Source organism: Sturnira hondurensis, unplaced genomic scaffold (genome assembly GCF_014824575.4).
Source record: "Sturnira hondurensis isolate 20B ecotype Veracruz unplaced genomic scaffold, ASM1482457v3 Scaffold0005220, whole genome shotgun sequence".
Taxonomy (NCBI): Eukaryota; Metazoa; Chordata; class Mammalia; order Chiroptera; family Phyllostomidae; genus Sturnira; species Sturnira hondurensis.
Window position 1 is genome coordinate 614,201 of NW_028077851.1, and position 16,757 is coordinate 630,957.

Genomic DNA, 16,757 nt, shown 5'->3' on the forward strand with positions numbered 1-16,757 from the left:
GAGTATATATTTTTTCTTTTGGCATGCTTTGTAATCTCCCCCCCATTGGACATACTGTATCAGTTAATAGGAACTGAGGTATATAGGCCTTATGGGGAGGATTTATATTAATCTAGGAGTTAGTGGGGACGTATCTAATGTTTGTTGTGGCTATAGGTACCAGAAACTTCAAATTTCTCTTCTGTTTGTTTCTGTCTCTCCTTTTGCCTTTGGACTTTTCAAAGTACTCCTCCTCAGAGAAAGACTGTGTTTTGCAGCTCTTTCCGCTATAGTCTGCTATGATTATACTACAGCCCTGTTGATATAGCGATAAGGTGTGGGGAAGAGAAATGCTATACAATCTGCTGATGAAATCTCTGTCTTTTTTTTTAAGATTTTTATTTATTTATCTTTAGAGGGGAAGGGAAGGAGAGAGGGATAGAAACATCAATGTACGGTTGCCTCTCGTGAGTCCCCTGCTGGGAACTGGCCTGCAACCCAGGCATGTGCCCTGACTGGGAATCAAACCGCGATCGTGTGGTTCGCAGGCCCGCGCTCAACCACTGAGCTACACCAGCCAGGGCTGAAATCTCTGTCTTGAAGTGGGCCTGTGCCTTGAGGCTGTGACCTTCATAGATAGTTCTCCTGTGATATAGCCCCCCTGCCGCTCCCTGTTCCCTTCCTTGGCTGCAGCACTTCTAATCTGTTTCCTTGAAGCCCTGACACCTGAGGACCCCCCCCCCCTGCTGCCACACACACATTCAGAAGACAGGAGGAAGCTTCACTGGGGAGGAACCTAGGGTGAAGTTTCAGAATGGTGCTCTGGCCACATCTTCTTCCCTGGAGAGTGAGGCCTTTGTTGTGGAGAAGACTGGATAGATTTCACAGTGATTACTCTTCCACCTCCGCCTGCCCCATCTTCCCCTTGGGAATCTGGTGGGGGTTCTGGAGGGGAAGCTGAAGAAAGTATGAGCCCTCTGACCCCTCCGCCTGCAAAAGTAGTGCTTGCAGCCCCCTGGAAGTCTCGAACTCTCATGCTACTGCACACTCAGCCTCCAGCAATTTGTCCAAATTGCCTTTTTAGTGTTTCTACCCAAGGCTCCTGCTCTGGGTAAGCGGATTGTGTCTGCGCCCTATAGATGTGCCTGCCTATACAGATTTTGGGATAGCAGTCTGCCCTGTGACCTCAGTTCTCTGAGGTGTGCAAGAAAAGTCATTGGTTTTCAGTTCGTCTCGGTTTTCCTTGTTGTAAAGATTGGAGTGATAACTCCCAAGGTCTTTACATGTTGAAGCTGCAACTGCAAGTTCCCCCTTACTCTGTTACTGATTGAAATACTACTTCAAGGCCACCAGACGCCAGGGGCCATGCCTTACTCATCTATTTCTGTATTTGATGGAGGCAGTCTGGTCTAGTTATTTTTAAAATGACGCTTTAGAACCCAGACCTGTTTGAATCTCGATCCCACTGCTTATTAGTTAAGATGTATCAGTTATTTCATCTGTGAAAAGCAGCACTGTCGACTAGAACTTTCTCCAATGCTGAAAATGTTCTTCATGTCCTCTGCCTGTTACAGGCACATGTAGCCATTAAGCACTTGAAAAGTGGCTACTGCAACTGAGGAAATGGATTTCTAATTTTAATGAACTTAAATGTGAATCAAATCGCTACATACGGCTAGTGGCTTCTGAATTGGATAGTGCAGGTCTAAGGCTTTGCGAGTGTAGACGGTGGATGATCAAATATGCTATTTATTCTCCTTGGGCCATTCCAAGTGAAATATATAGACTGATGTAATATTGCATCATCTGGGAGTATGAGGCCACGTAAAGCAAAGTTTCTCTGTAGTAAAAGGTAGTCCCTGACTCTAAAGGCATTTTTTTTACAAGAGAATGTGATATGAAATATGTGAACTGGGTGACAAAGGTACGTATTCTTCTTGCCTGGGAATCCTCGCTCCACACAAACATATGTGCATTCAGTGCAGATACTATGAGATGTGTGTGGCTTTAGGCACATCACGCTTTATAAAGTTAGTTCATGCATTATCTCCTTTTATTTTCCAACCCCATAACAGCGATATTGTTGATCCCATTTTATGAGTGAGGAAACTGAAGACCCTAGAGAGGTTAACTGACTTCATCATGGACATATGTGGTTCACAGCCTCAAACACAGAGACTGGGGGCTCTGAAACAACCCCTGGGCCACTACGCCACAACCAGCACTGGCTGAACTTCACTGCAGTTCGGCTTCCTCTCTCTCTAACAGCACTGACATCAGACAGTAGTTGAAACTGAACATTAGCTGTGAGAGCCCTCGTGGTGGACACCGTACCTCTGACAACCACAGAGCTGGGTCCTCGTCTCAGCAATGCAACATGTACCTCCTATTTGTCCCTGCTGTGCCTTCTGGTTTGATGTAAAAAAAGTTACTGTAAAGGCAAGTGGCGGGTGACCCCGTGCGGGAAGTCTTTGGAAGAAAGGAAGCTTTGGCAATCACACAGTGAAGGCAGCAACTACAGCGGCAGTACAGGTGTGTGTGAGTGGGCAGGGGCTTACGCCACTCCCCTCCATCTTAAAGTGTGCACCCTTCTATTCAGCCCCTTTCTCCTAAACGCCAATACCCAGAGACAAGCAACAGAGCAGGCCCCTCTGTCCAATATGCTTGCCTTAAACTGCAAACTTAAAAGGTTCAGACTTATGTAGTACCCTTTGCTAGTAGCTCTTATAGCACCATTCAGAATTAACTGCTGCACAAGTAACTTTTGCATCCTGCTTGGATGTGTTGCTCAGGTCCTACAGAGAGTGAGAGGCTGCATTTTTGGGGGGATCAGTACTGGCAGCCAATTACTAGGGTGCTGCATAGCAGTGGCTTTCAAAGTGTGGCCCCCTGGACCAGCAATACCCTGGAAACCTGTTAGAAATGCAAATGCTCTGGAATAAACACAGTAAAAATAATGTGGGGGAAAAAAAAAGAAATGCAAAATCTCAGCCTGCAACCCAGACCTACAGAATCCGAAGCTCTTCCAGTGAGACCAAAAATCTGTGTTTCGACAAGTCCTCCAGGACAAATCCACTCAAGTTGGAGAAACATTGCTTTACAGTACGGAGGCAATTAAATGGCACTGGGTAATTAACTAGTCAGGATACAGAAGCGTTCCTGAGGCTCACCAATTCGCCGCTTTACTCATTGTGGTCCTCAGACCAGCCGCGGCCGCAGCAGCCCTGGGAGCTTGTTAGAAGTGCAAGACCTCAGGCCTATCTCAGACCTCCTGAATCAGGATACGCATGTTAATCAAATTCCCAGGGAATTTGAAAGCGCGTTCACATTTGAGAAGAACTACTAATCCTCACTTATACCAGAATTTGTTTTGTTTGAAGAGAACCAGGTAGGCAGGAAGATTTTTTTGGTGGATTTGATTTTGAGCCTAAATAATTACAGATTTCTTTTCTATCCTATGAAAACAACTTTTAGAAGGGAGATGCGTAACACACTGAGCTAAATGATGAAAACCCAAATTAAAGCAAAATCTTACATTTCAGAGTTTCAGGGGGCTTTACAATGATCACTTTGCCTGGTCCTCCTGATCTCTGGCAAATTCTGACCCCACTCTTTCCTTTCAAGTGCTCACAGATCTATTTATATCGGTGAGATTTCCTAGGGAAACACTGCGGTCATGTAAATTAAGTGAAAGAGGAGTTATCTGGTATCCACTCTGTCACTGGCATTGCCGGAGAATCCCTTCTGCCCTGCCCTGCCCTGCCCTGACGAGTGGTGAAGAGAACTGGGGAAAAGGAGCCCACCACCTCCCAGGACTTTTCATTCCAAAGACACTTCTCCAGGCAGGAAATGAAGGCTGCCTTTGAGTGCAAAGCACTGTCAAGCATGAAGATGAGGTTCTGAGTCCCGAGAAGCCACCTTGATGAGCTGGAATGCAATGCGCTCATCCCCACTGACAGCTCCGCCTGCCTAAGAACTCAGGAGCTGCATGCTCAGCAGTAGGATGAATCCAATCGTCTATAATGACTCAGATGGAGTCATTAAAGACCAACAAATTGCCAATCTGAGTATTGAGGATGCAGATTGAGCACCCATTATTGCCTGTTGGATCAAAGGAAAAAAAAGCCTATATGTGTATTTACTCAACAGGCAATAATGACTCTGAAAGAGCTGGTGCATACGAGGAAGTAACAGTCATTTTCAAAGCAAATAGCAATAATGATAACACGCCTTACAAACCACGGGAGAACAGGGTTACACAGTGCCTTCACATACGGTATCTCATACCCACATCCTTACCGTAAGTGGGTATGGGGGATGCTATTACATTCAGTGCAGATGAGGAGCCTGCTTCTCAGGGAGGTTAGGTGACTTACTCAAGGTCACATACTTAAAAGAACAGGGTTTAAGCCCTGGCTAGTGTGGGTCAGTAGAATGAGTGCCAACCACAAACCAAACAGTCGCTGGTTCGATTGTCAGGGCATGTGCCTGGGTTGCGGGCCAGGTTTCCCCAGTAGGGGGCGCACAAGGGATGGTTCTACCACACAGTGATGTTTCTCTCCCTGTCCCCTTTTCCTTCCTCTCTCTCAAAGAGAGAGAGAGAGAGAGAGAGAGAGAGAGAGAACTGGGGCTTGAGCTTGGATTTCCTGACCCCAAAGCCAGTGTTATGTTCACAGCAGCTGAATTTGAGCCTTGCTACTCAAAGTGTGCTCCTCTGGCCAGCAGAATCACCTGAGAGCTTGTTAGAAATCCGGAATCACAGTCCCATCCTAGGTTGAGTATGAATGTGTATTTTCACTAGATGCCCAGGTGATGTGTGGGCACCGTAAAGAGTCTAAGAGCAACCAATCTTCCCTCAGTATGACCACTTGCTATAACAAAATGAGAACAAAAACAAAAGATGGCAATGGAAACTGCACAAAATTAAGGTACTGAATACCACAAAGATCTTTTGAGCACTTATAATGAGAGTTCTATGGCGGAGATGCCTTTTTTCTTGAGACAATTAGAAGGAATTCACAAAGCTATGGTATTTGAAATGTGTGGAGCCCATGGAATAATGGGCAAAGGAATGTCGCCTTCAATGCTGAGAAGTTAGTTCTAATGTTTCTATTAAACTTAACAGAGATACACTGATTTTTGTGCCAGTATCATTTTTTAAGTTCACCTCTTAGAACAAATCTTTTGGTTACCATGGGTTCCCTCTTCAGAAGACTGAGGCTCAGTAACATTAGGATGGTGATCTCTTAAACACTGATGCTTCAGCTGGCAAAACCCATCTGTCCTTGGTTTTTTAAAAAATGTGTTTCATGTTTACATTTGAGTATGGTTGTGGCCAAAGTTTTGAGACTTCATGTGAACAAGGGCATGTGTAGTGGAAAGCTAACTTTCAGGTGCTCCCTGGGAAGTGCACAGTGCTCTTCCCTTCCATAGGGAAATGGAGGCTGAGGTCAAGTTCCCGCCTTTCCAAACTGTATTTGGCCAGAGAAGGTGGTCAAGTGTTTGGTTTTCTATGAATTTCTCTTCATACAAAGCAAATGTCAGAAGATCCTGCAGCAGAATTGATAGTTATTGCTTATTATCATCAAGTTTGGAACCAAGATTTATCAAGGATTAAAAGTGAAGACAGATCTAAGGAAATCACATGGTCATGCTACCAGACAAAATTGTATTTGACCAAAATAAATCAACAGGGAAGGAAGAGAACATTTTTCATCCTATAAGCCATTGACCAGCAACAATTTATTAAGCACCTACTACGCACTCCACATTACGCTAGGTTCTAGGAGGCATTTGGGAGTATGAGACATTGTTCCCACACTTGAAGAGCCTATGCTCTTGCCGAAAAGAAACTATCACCTGACAATACAGCAAATTATATAACAGTGTATAGCTCAGCATCCAAGAATATGAACATGACTGAAAGCCAGATGGATTTAAGGGAGGGAAGAAGCCATTCTGGGAGGGCCTCGTAAAGTAGGAGACACGTGAGTTTGACATCAGAATAAGCAGTGAGTGCATTTCTAGAGGAGAGCAAAAGTAGATGTGTAAAATGACCATATTTATGTCGTTACCTTTCAGATGGAAAAAGTCACGAATCATGTGATTTCACTCATATGTAGGGTATAAAGCTGAAAGCAACCAATGAAGAAGCCAACACAAACTCACAGACACAGACAACACTATGGTGGTGACCAGAGGGAAGGGTATGGGGGTAGTAAATGGGGGCAGATATGTGCTGACAGGAGATTTAACTTTGGGTGGTGAGCACACAGTGCAATATATAGATGATGTATTATAGAATTGTACACTTGGCCCCTATATAATTTTACTTACCAAGGCCACCCCAATACATTTCTTTAAAAAGAGTTTTAAAAAGTAGATGTGTGAAAAGGGGGACCTATAGATTTTTGTATTCATAAAGGGAAGAGGGGCGGGATACTCCAATGTGCGCATTTAGCAACATAAACCCCTAAGTCCTGGTGGTGTCCAGGCCCTGTTTGGAATCATCTTTACCACCAACCAGTGACAGTTCAAGAATAAACCAAACAACTATGCTGGATCATGCTTGCCTGTAAACTTCATGGAGTTGGGGTCAAGGCCATCTTGTTGAGTGAAGCGATGAACATCTCCTGGGAATTGGGCCCTCAACTTCTAGATGCGTGACTCCAGGTAGGCTAAGACCCTTAGGCCGCTGCTGCTGCCACGGACCCTGCCCATCCTCTTTCAGCTCATGCTCACCTCTGCATGCCAAGGCCACTTACTGCAAAGCCCTGCAGCTCTGTTGCCTGAGGCTTTCGTAAAACAGCAGCACTGATTCTGATTATAGGAACAGAGAGAGCACCTGGAACTGCCATATATTTATTTAACACTCCCGGATGCAGCTGGATCAACTAATGATGGCTGGAGAGGTGGGGAATAAATATCTAGCTTCTTTACCCACAGTGGGGATAACCTGGACACATGCTCTACCGTGTCTCCCAGAGTTCCCCAGGGAGACCGAGCCCTGGGTGTCCACAGTGGACACTTGCTTGAGAATATTCCCTCTTTCGGGTCCCCACTTCCTTACTGGTGTTTCCGGATATTAACTCCCAAGGTAGCTGCTGGCACTCAAATCCTCATCTCGACTCTACATGGAGCCCACAATGGAAACCTAAAGTAGAAAACCTAACAATGAGCATCTTATAAAATACCAGAAACAATATTCTCAAGAGGGTTTCTTAGAGAGTGAGAAGATAAAAATAGCTACCCGGTTTCCTAATTGCCTCTTTTGTTCAAAAATCTGAATTTGGAAGTTGAAGGCACAGCATAATATTCAGGGCTTCCCATATGAAATAATAAATGGTGTTGATTTCCCTTTTGTTTCTCCCTTTGAAGGTTAGAGATTACTCACCTCCCCTGCTGGTCATTAAATCAGTCTGGAAGGATTCCTCGGAAGTTCTGTGGCCTTCCGGGCATGTGGCTGTAGTGCGGGCAGTGCTACAGACAGGCCTGCTTGCTGTGATGCGCTACCGAGCAGGTGACTTCAAAGGGCTGCTTCAAGCCTATCTCAAGAATCACTAGGGGCTCATACTGAGCCCCAAAGTCAGGTACCAGATGGCTCATCCCACAAAGTCAAAGCTTATCAGATCCCCAGGACCTTTTGTCTCTCTCTAGCTCCTGTGCCAAGGGATGCTGCAACCTCTATGCAGGCAGGAGACAAACAGTTCCTTTTACCCTACTTCTCCTTCTCTTAATTATCATAAGGAGTCACCAGTTAAATGTTCAGCTGTTTCGTGAGGTCTGTAGATCTGGTCAATCCTGAGAGGTTCATTTTCTTGTGTTAATGAAAACAAATCATCCTTGTCATACAGCATCTATCAAGATACTATGAGTCATTAAAATGGTGGGCTTCTTCTCACACTGCAGCTTTATATTTAAATTTCAGTTTTAATTAGCAGTTTACCCAGAGTTTCTCCCAAATGCTTATCTGCATGAGGAAGAAGTAAAAGGTTGCTTCCCCAATCTAAATAAGATGAGCAAGGTGGGCATTTGAAGATATTAGTCACAGAAGTAAAATGTGCTCAGAAATGAGACAACCCGAGAATAATATTATGCTTGGATTATTTGGATATACCGCCTATGAAATGAAAGGAGAATGAAAAGCAATCTTGACCTCTTTTTAATTTCCCCCCTGCGCAAAAATAAAGTACAAATGTCAACTGTAATTGAAAAGTTAAAAAAATTAAAAGGCAATCGGCCGATCCAGCGGATGCACAAATGTCGCCCTTCAGGCCTGGGCTCAACATGTTCTAAGAGCACCTGCCTCAGAAAACTCACCGAAGGGACAGGGCTTCCCAAGGTGCTACAGCACCTGTCCCGGACAAAGCACCGAGATGCTAAGAGCAGATTCCAGAATAGCATCTGCAGACATGACCTTTAAGGTGCCTTCTGAACCCAAGAGTCTTTCATGTCCTGTTCCTTGGATGCAAGTTCTTCTTTTGACATATTATGTTCAGAAAGGCAAGGCAATTGGACTAGGCAACAAAGCGTTGCCCCCAGCCTTCTTGGCGGGTCACGACTCCTAGTAAGCTCTTACACACTGTCAGGCGAAGGCTGGGCTAGTGGGTGACTGCCAGATTGGCAGTCAAACCTGCTGATAATGGGCACTCTGCAAGCCTCAAGGCCAGGGTCAATTCGGCAGCTTTGCTGTTCATGCAGTTAAACTGCATTCAGTTTCTTGGGTTGCTCTACAGCAGGACTTAGCCTGGAAAGGACAAGGCTGTAGGAGAGAGCAAGATAACTACATCTTGGGGAAGGTCGCTCTGGAATATCTGGTCTCTGCTCAACTGCCCAAAAGAGCATTTCCTCAGAGGCTGTAGTATTTGTCCCCAAAATTCTTTAAGAATTTGGCATGTTTTCATTTTACATAATCAATGCAGCTGCAAAAAAAAAAATCCTAATGAAACAGAAGAAGCATGCAAATGAACCCGTTCAAGCAGGGTCTGGGGCCAGGCAGTTCTTTGGTGTGGGAGGTCATCCTGTGCCCACAGGGTGGGTACCAGCATCCACGCCCTCCACCCACTAGATGTTAATAGCGGCCCACGACCAGTTCTGACCATCCAAACCTCTCCAACCATTGCCAAATGTCACCTGGAGGAGGGTACAGTCACCCCTGGTTGAGAACCACTGCCTTAGAGGTTCGTAGTAGTAACTTCCTGAGAATGCTTTAGCAAAGAAGTTTAGGAATACAGTCGAGGAACTTTTTATGTAAAGGACTAAAGAAGAAATATTTTTGGCTTTGGGAGCCACGTGCCATCTCTGCCTCATATTCTTCTTTGTATTGATACCGTTTTTTCATGTAAAAATTTCCAAGCTCGCAAACAGGCCGGGATATGCTGATCCTTATACTGTAGGGAAAGAAATGATGCTGATGCCCGTACTGACTGAAAGTGCTTAGGTAGTATTTGGGAAAACTGGGATCTTGACCCAGCTACCAGGTCTTCATGACACCAAGCTAGCAATTATTCTGCCCTTCCTGGAAAACCCGATTTAAATAATTCCAAGTTAAATTCTATCAGTTAATTCTACTTCATGTATTTAAACATCAAAAAGTTTTAATAAAATAGAAATGGAATACTTGAACACAACGAGATTCCCCAGTAAATGGAAGAGTGTCTGCAAAGCAGTGATGTGTCCTTCCCTTGGCTTGGAAAAAAAAATCCTACGAGGTTCCTCTGAAGAAGGGGACACTGCGCATAGGAAAGGCCCGCACCCAGTCTCAAAACGGAAACATGTTTTGATGTGACCACAGAGGTTAATGAGGAAAGAAAAACAGTATCTTGGAAAAAGGGAAGCCTAGAAACTGCTGGTATAGTTGTAAAAAGAAAAATGTCATTTGGAAAATACATTCTCAAGTGGTTTCTGTGGAATTTTCTTTACCCACCACAGAAGGGTCTGAGTAATCCAGGCCATGTCCGTCCGACAAGTATTTATTGAGGGTCCACTGTGTGCCAGGGGCTGCGCGAGGCACTGGAGTCGAATCCACCTGAACCCGGCCAGTGAACAGTGCTCAAACATGGAATTGCCACCTTTAATCATTCAGAGTGGGTTTTTTTTTTCCAGTAAAAAAAGAGCCAGGGGTATTTTTTCAGTAAAATATTCGATCTTTCTATATTTGTCTACTGCCAATTACAAATATTTTATGGTTTACTTTGAGCACTTAAGAGTTTCTATATAGGGAGGGGTAAAAGTTGGTTTATAATTCCTCGTAGGGAAAATAATACACTAATGAATAAATCATAATAGAAAAATGAACTCTTGTGTTTTGTGTTCTCACAACCGTGAACCTATTTTTGCCCTACCCTGTATGTGGATTTTCACTGACATCAGGAAGACTCAGTCAAGAGAATGTTTTTATGATCTAATTATCAGTATTACCACAATAGTACGGGCTGACTAGGAGACTCTGGTCAAATATACTTTGTCTGGATAACAAAAACATACATTTAAAATAATTCAAGTAGTTTGTCACGTGGGAGACAGGAAATTATAGTGAAAAGAGCGCTCTGCTGGGAGTCAGAAACCCTGGGTCCCAGCCCTGGTTTCTGCCTCTGTGTCTTGTCCATGGACTGGCTCAGTTCATTTGTAAAGAGCAGTCTTCTCATCTGTAAAATGGGATCACAACACTGTCCTGCCCACGCTGAGGCACTTACTGTACTTAGAACATACTGCATGTTTACATTGTTACAGTGTTATAAAGGGGGTCACATTATTCTAAGGACTGGGTTAAACGGTTTCTTCCATCTACACAGATGATTCTGGAGTAAATCAAGTATCGTCTTGGTCACAGCTCCGATCCATTAGCAACAAGACCGTCCTGCACTTCATTTTATGTGATTAAGAAAAAAAATCTTATGTATAAAAGCTCATGAGACACTATCCGGAAATTTGCTCTGAGAGAAACATCGTGGATTTTCTATTAAAATATGATAATGAGCTAAATTTAATCTTCTAGTGAAATGAAGTCTTTTGAAGATCAACATTTATTTAAACAGGTTCGGAAATTAACGGTCGATCCCCTACCAGCACCATTAGGCCCCACCCACTTTCATAAAAAAAATTCCATCTTTGCCACACAGCCTTCGGCAGAAATCATCGTGACGGAGAGTCACCCCCCTCACAGTTTGGAGTCAGATGTTATGCTCCAGAGTCAGAGTATGGCAGTCCCGTCCCTTGCACAAATCCCGTCCCTTGCTGCAAACCAGAGCAGCTGGATTTTCAAATGTGGATTATTGTTACTTTGTCATCCTCTCAAGTATATTTGTTAAAGACTAAGCCTGGGTTTTTATTTTTTGTCATCATCTTATCCCAGCCTATTTTTGGTCAGAAAGTAGCAAGACTAATGTCCCAAGAAGGATCTCCTTCATTGAATATTCCAACACAACCAAGAGCACTATGAGGAATAGAGGACACAGCTCTGTAAGTTACTTCCTGTAGTTTCGTAGCGGGGCCTGAAAAAGCCTCAAGCCCTGCTCAGGCTCTGTCCACTTCACTTCTAATGCAATGTAATGAAGCCGCCAGAGGCTGGCTGGTGTTGTGTACAATGTTAACTGTCAGCGCTATCCTTGTTGCCAGCAACCACGTATCAGAATAACACTCATACGGGCAGAAACAGTGACGCTCACTCCTCACACCTTTTATAAAGAACAAGTCTTCATCGTGTCTCTCATAGAAAAAAGGAAAAAAATAGTAAGCGCCCCTTCTCCCACCACTTTGCGTTACCATGAGTACTGAGGGTCTACTTTTCTGCCCCCAGCTCCATACCTACCAAATATAGGGGACGGATGTAGAAAGAAAAAAAGTGGATACATAAAATCAGAGGCAGTCCTTTCCTAAGTCTCGGTCTTTATAAACTGTACGAATTTATTTGACCAGAGAGCCAACAGCTAGAAATGAGTTCTGACCACTGTTTGACTGGGCTGTGATTTTCCCCAGACACCTGGAACACGAAAACCATCCCATTTCTTAAAACAACTTCCTGACAAGACCACTGTCCTTTAAGGTTGCCCTTTAGACATAGAGGCAAAGCCAGTCTCCTTCTCTCTCCCACTTTCCCTTATAATACGGTTCTCTGTTTTGCACAGATCAAAATCAAATAGGAGAGACAATCAAATTGAAAAGGGATAGGATGTGCCTGTTGATGTGTCATTAACCTTGAGAGTGAATGTAACTGGTGATTGCCCATCACACTGGCATTGGGGTTTGTTAGGGGGAAAGAAAGCTAGTGGGAATACCACTTGGGATGGTGGGGGGTACAAAGAGAAATATCATATAGTAGATCAACTATCAAAACACGGGGCAGCTTTTCCATTGTCACGACTGGCTAAATTCTAGTTTCCTTAAGCCTGTGATGAAACTACTACGTGTCTTCGTGAGAAAGCATTTGGAACAGTATTTGTCTGTGTGCCAACATGTGTTCACTGAGGTACTGGAGAAAAAAAACACTTTGATGTTGGAAGTATAATGATGAAAAAAAGCAAACACATCAAGATTAATGTTACTAAGGGTCTGTGATGACTACGTGTGCTATGTGCGCGCCATTAAAAATACCACGAGCCACCCAATGTGGGAATGTTCCAATTCCATTGAGTCTCGAGTTAGCGTCCCATCATTACTAATTGATGGCAAGTCAGCAAAAGAAGGGAAATGAGCTTGCCCCTAGGGATAAAGGGTTACCTGTAGAGGAAAAGAGAAAGAGTTCCCCAGGTTCAAGGGCTGAGTCCTTTTGGAACAACAAGACTAGAAATCTAATAAACCTCCAATCCTGGCTCTAGACCAGAGACCCACACAAAATCAGCACCTCTCATCCCTGGGCCCCAGGGTTAGTCTGGGACTGGTTCCTGTCTGCGCACCCCCCCCCCCCCCCAGCGCGCCAGAAGAGCACCTTAAGTAAACAAACTCCACAATATCCACCATCAGGGACTCGGATAGAACATTCTCATCTATGTTTGCTTTTCTCTCTCAAGGTCTCCACTTTTCCATTTCTAGTCTTCACTCCTCTGCTTTTCTTAGGAACTTCCTGAAAGTTTTCATCATTAACCTTACTTTTCACATCAAATTGCTCCCTCAAGCTGAGGGCACAACCTGTTTCTGCCAGAGTCACCCTCTAACCAGCTGCTTGCTCTCCTGTGCTCTTCTCAGGGCTACACAGCTTGGCGTCTGTTCTCACCCTCAGGTTCTGCACCTCACCCCGGAGCACAAATGCACCCAAATAAAAGTGGATCAACTGAATCCCCTTTTGCCCGAAGAAGTTTTTGCATTTCGGAGGAGAGGAGATACTGTGAAAGATGAAGTAACTGTGAATTACAAACATCTTTCCCTACCCTAGAAGACAGAGATGGCTACCTCGCTCCTGGGAGGAGGGCAGCAGGGCAGCCCCTGTCCTTGCCAGGGACCGCACTTCTTTCTGGGAGGTGGGAGGCATTTTCCTCACCATCTCACCTCACATTCCTTTGCCCCCTCATGACCTCTCCAAACTGCCTTTCCCAAAACACTGTGGGGGCCAGAGGACGGGGTGGGGAAAGGAGAAGAAGGGGAGATGGGTCTCTAAATCTCCCCATGGATAGTATGTTGTTTTCAACTAACAGGACTTTTTTTCTCATTCTGTTCCTTCCTGGCCCACTTACCCCAAAGCCTCCCCGCTCCGAAGGCCATTGCAACCAAAGGCAGCGCACTGACCACAGCACCCTGACTGCCGCCGCCCCAACTGTTGCAGCAGCTGCCTGGGTGGCAACGACGGCGGCGAGGGCAGGGCCGGGCCCGGACTGGGACGCTCCCACCCAGGAGGCTGGGAGGTTCTGGGCGGCCTCCTAGGGGTGCGCAATGGAGGGGAGCCCCTGCGGCAGGCGCCCGGGATGGGAGAGGCGGCGCTCTCAGCCCGGACCCCGCGCGCAGCCACTCCAGCCGTGGCAGCGGCAGCGGCGCCGGTGGAGGCTGCCCGCTTCCGCCCCCTTCTCACCTTTAAGATCAGGTCGGTGTGATGCTGGTCCAGCATGTTGGCTTTCTGGAAGGAGGTGACGATGACCCGGCCGTAGCGTCCAGGGGTCTGCAGGTCCGAGTAGAGCCGGTGCTTGGAGCGGTTGACCGGGAACAGGCTGTTAACAAGGTTGCGCTCGATCTTGGCGAGGCTGTGCTGGGGCGCCAGCAGGTGCTCCACGCTCTCCTCGACCTGGTAGCGGCTGAAGCTGGCGCCGAGCAGGATGGAGATGAGCACGGGCGCCGAGGCGAAGAAGACCGGGTGACTGGCAATGAAGTGGCCGAGCCGGGAGAAACACGTCCTCAAGCCCCTGTGTAGGACCTGCCGCAGCATCCTAGAGCAGAGCGGGCGCGGGAGGAGGGCGAGGCGCACGCTCGGCGCGGGCTCGGGCGGCGGCGGCGACGGCGGCGGCGACGGTGGTGGCGCCCGCGGTGGCGACGGCGGCGGCGGCGGCGAAGGCGAGACCCGGAGCTTTCCCGGAGCCGCGGCACCACCATCGGGGAGTCCCGCGCCGCGCTTCGGGAGGGTCCCCTCGGGACGGAGACACGCCCTCCTGCCCGCGGCCGCGTCGGCTTGGAGAGCCCCCCAGCCTGGCGGTCTCCGAGCCGCCCCCACCCCGCCCTATCCCGTGCGCCCTCCCCACCCTCCGCCGCCTCCCCGCCCGAGGGGCTCTGCGCGGCTGGGCTGCGTCCGGGCTCAGCGCAGAAGGGGCCCGGGGCAGCCCCCGCGGCGCGTCATGACCCCACTCACCCGACCCCCAAGGCCAACGACCGGGTAGCGCGGGGAGCGGCGGCGGCGCTATCGCGGGGAGACTCTGCGCGCCAGCCTAGGAACACGAGGACAGAGAATTCCAGGCTACACCCAGTCCCCTCCCCTCCCCTTGCTCCCCTCCCCCGGCCCGGCCGCCCGCTCACGCCTTCTCCCCTGTATCCTCCGGGGAGACCCAGAGATGAATAAAGAAATGGCCCCGATTTCCCAAACAAAAAGTAAAGCGTTCTCCCGGGGGGCGTCGGGCAGACCCGCTCAGAGCCGATCCCCCCAGAGTGGGAAAGGAAGAGGCTGAAGACTGCGTGCGCCTTGGCTCTCGCCTAGCTCAGGTGGTGGCGCGCACTGGCTGGTGCGGAGAGGGGGTGGGGAGCGGAGACGCTCGAACGTGGAAATCACGCCTCCTCTCAACTAAGAGCCATTTAAAATATCCCCAACACTGCAGCTTCCGCGGGACCACGGGGTTCGGGTGTGCGTCTGGGGCGCGTCCACCCAAAAAGCGCCTGTGGAGAATATACTAGCCCTCATTTAGGATCGCTCCAGACGGACTGGGATTGGGCAGTTCTGCTGCGCGCCCCTCAACCTTCCCACCCCGTCCCCCAGTAATAAAAGTGCTGATAATGATGGTAGGTCGATGGAGCCGCGGGTCACCAGGGCTCCGGTGCTCTCGGGCTCCCAGCTCTCCGCCCAGCCAAAGCCGCCTCCTCCTCCTCCTCTCCTCCTCTTCCTCCCCCTCCCCCCTCTGTCGTCACTGGCGGGTCTGGGGGACCTGGTGCGGCGGGGCTGGAGCGGGCGCCCCTGCGGGCGTAGAGTGCTTGTGAACAGCTGGTCAGGGAGTCGGGAGCGTTACTCCCCTTCTCTCTTCCACCCCGCCCTCTCCTCCTCAAATGCGCGTGTGTGGGGAGTGGGGGACACCTTATCTCAGACCTGCAGAGATACTGGTCTGTGAGCCTGCCGAGCCGCCGGGGGCGCGGGGGAGCTCGGGGGCGCCGAGGGCTCAGCAAAGTTGGGCGTGTACGTGTGCGCGCCAGCCTTGAGCTAGCAGGCAGCCACTGTGGTTCCTCTCGAACTCCCCCTCCAGAGAATTCCCCAAGAAGGCGGGCGCCGGCTTCGGGCCCGGGATAGACCTGCGGCGGCGGGAACAGCCATTCACAGGTACAATTTAGCGCCTTTTCTTGCGCTCACCAAGTCCCGGGGTCCATCCTTTGCAACGCAGACGGAGCCGGATCTCAAGAGTCTGGGCCACTGAGTCGCTCTGTCCGTCCATGGGGGTGGGGACTGGGGCGTGGCAAGGGGGTCCCCAAGTTTCACTCTCCAAGGGGTCGGCCTTCGCCTCTTAAGCCTCTCTTGTCGCTTCTGCTTGGCCTCCTAGTGCCAAGGGTCAAGCCAGAGGCGGACGGGAATAGAGGCGCGGCTCCTGGTCTGTGGCCCGCACTACTGAGCATGGACATGCATATTAATTAAAGCAGAAGGAAGATGGAATGACTCGAGGAAGAGGAAGAGGAGGGGAAGAGGAAGAGATGGCAAGGGGAGGAGAGGGAGAGGGAAATGGGTGGGAGAACGGGACTCTGGGAGGTATTACTCCCCAATGCCAAGCGGCCCCGCACTTCTCAAACTGAACTTGGGAACTTGCACGTTGGAAACAGGAAGTCGTGGGCTGGGAAATCCTCCTCTTTTGGTTTCTCTGTTCCCTTCCCCCACACCAGACCCTCCTTTCTATATTCCCTCAGAAACACCTGAACCTGCTGCGCGGTCCAGCTCGGGGGTGTAACCGCTCTGCTCTGATTGCGCTTCCTGGATCCTTCTATCCATCCGTTGTCTTGTCCACTTTCTCTGCTCACCCTCGCTATTCCCCACACTGATCACTGCTTCCAAAGGCTCCCCTTGGGCGCTTAGGTTCACCAGCAGCTTCAGCCAACACCTCCCTCCACCACTCCGTATTGTCTTCCCCAGGAGGTACATATTGGGAGGGGCTAGAAATTCCCCAGCTACTCTC

The 16,757-nt window shown here is 48.4% G+C and overlaps 1 protein-coding gene across 1 annotated transcript in view; it reads right to left on the reverse strand.

Annotated features, from left to right (window-relative positions):
- PTCHD1 (patched domain containing 1) overlaps positions 1-14,373 on the reverse strand; it is a 56,366-nt gene extending 41,993 nt beyond the window's left edge. Inside the window, exon 1 of the mRNA XM_037046227.1 lies at positions 13,979-14,373. Coding sequence (XP_036902122.1) covers positions 13,979-14,329 — 351 coding nt within the window. The 5' untranslated portion in view covers positions 14,330-14,373. The remainder of the gene's footprint in view (positions 1-13,978) is intronic.
- Positions 14,374-16,757: the final 2,384 nt, after the last annotated feature.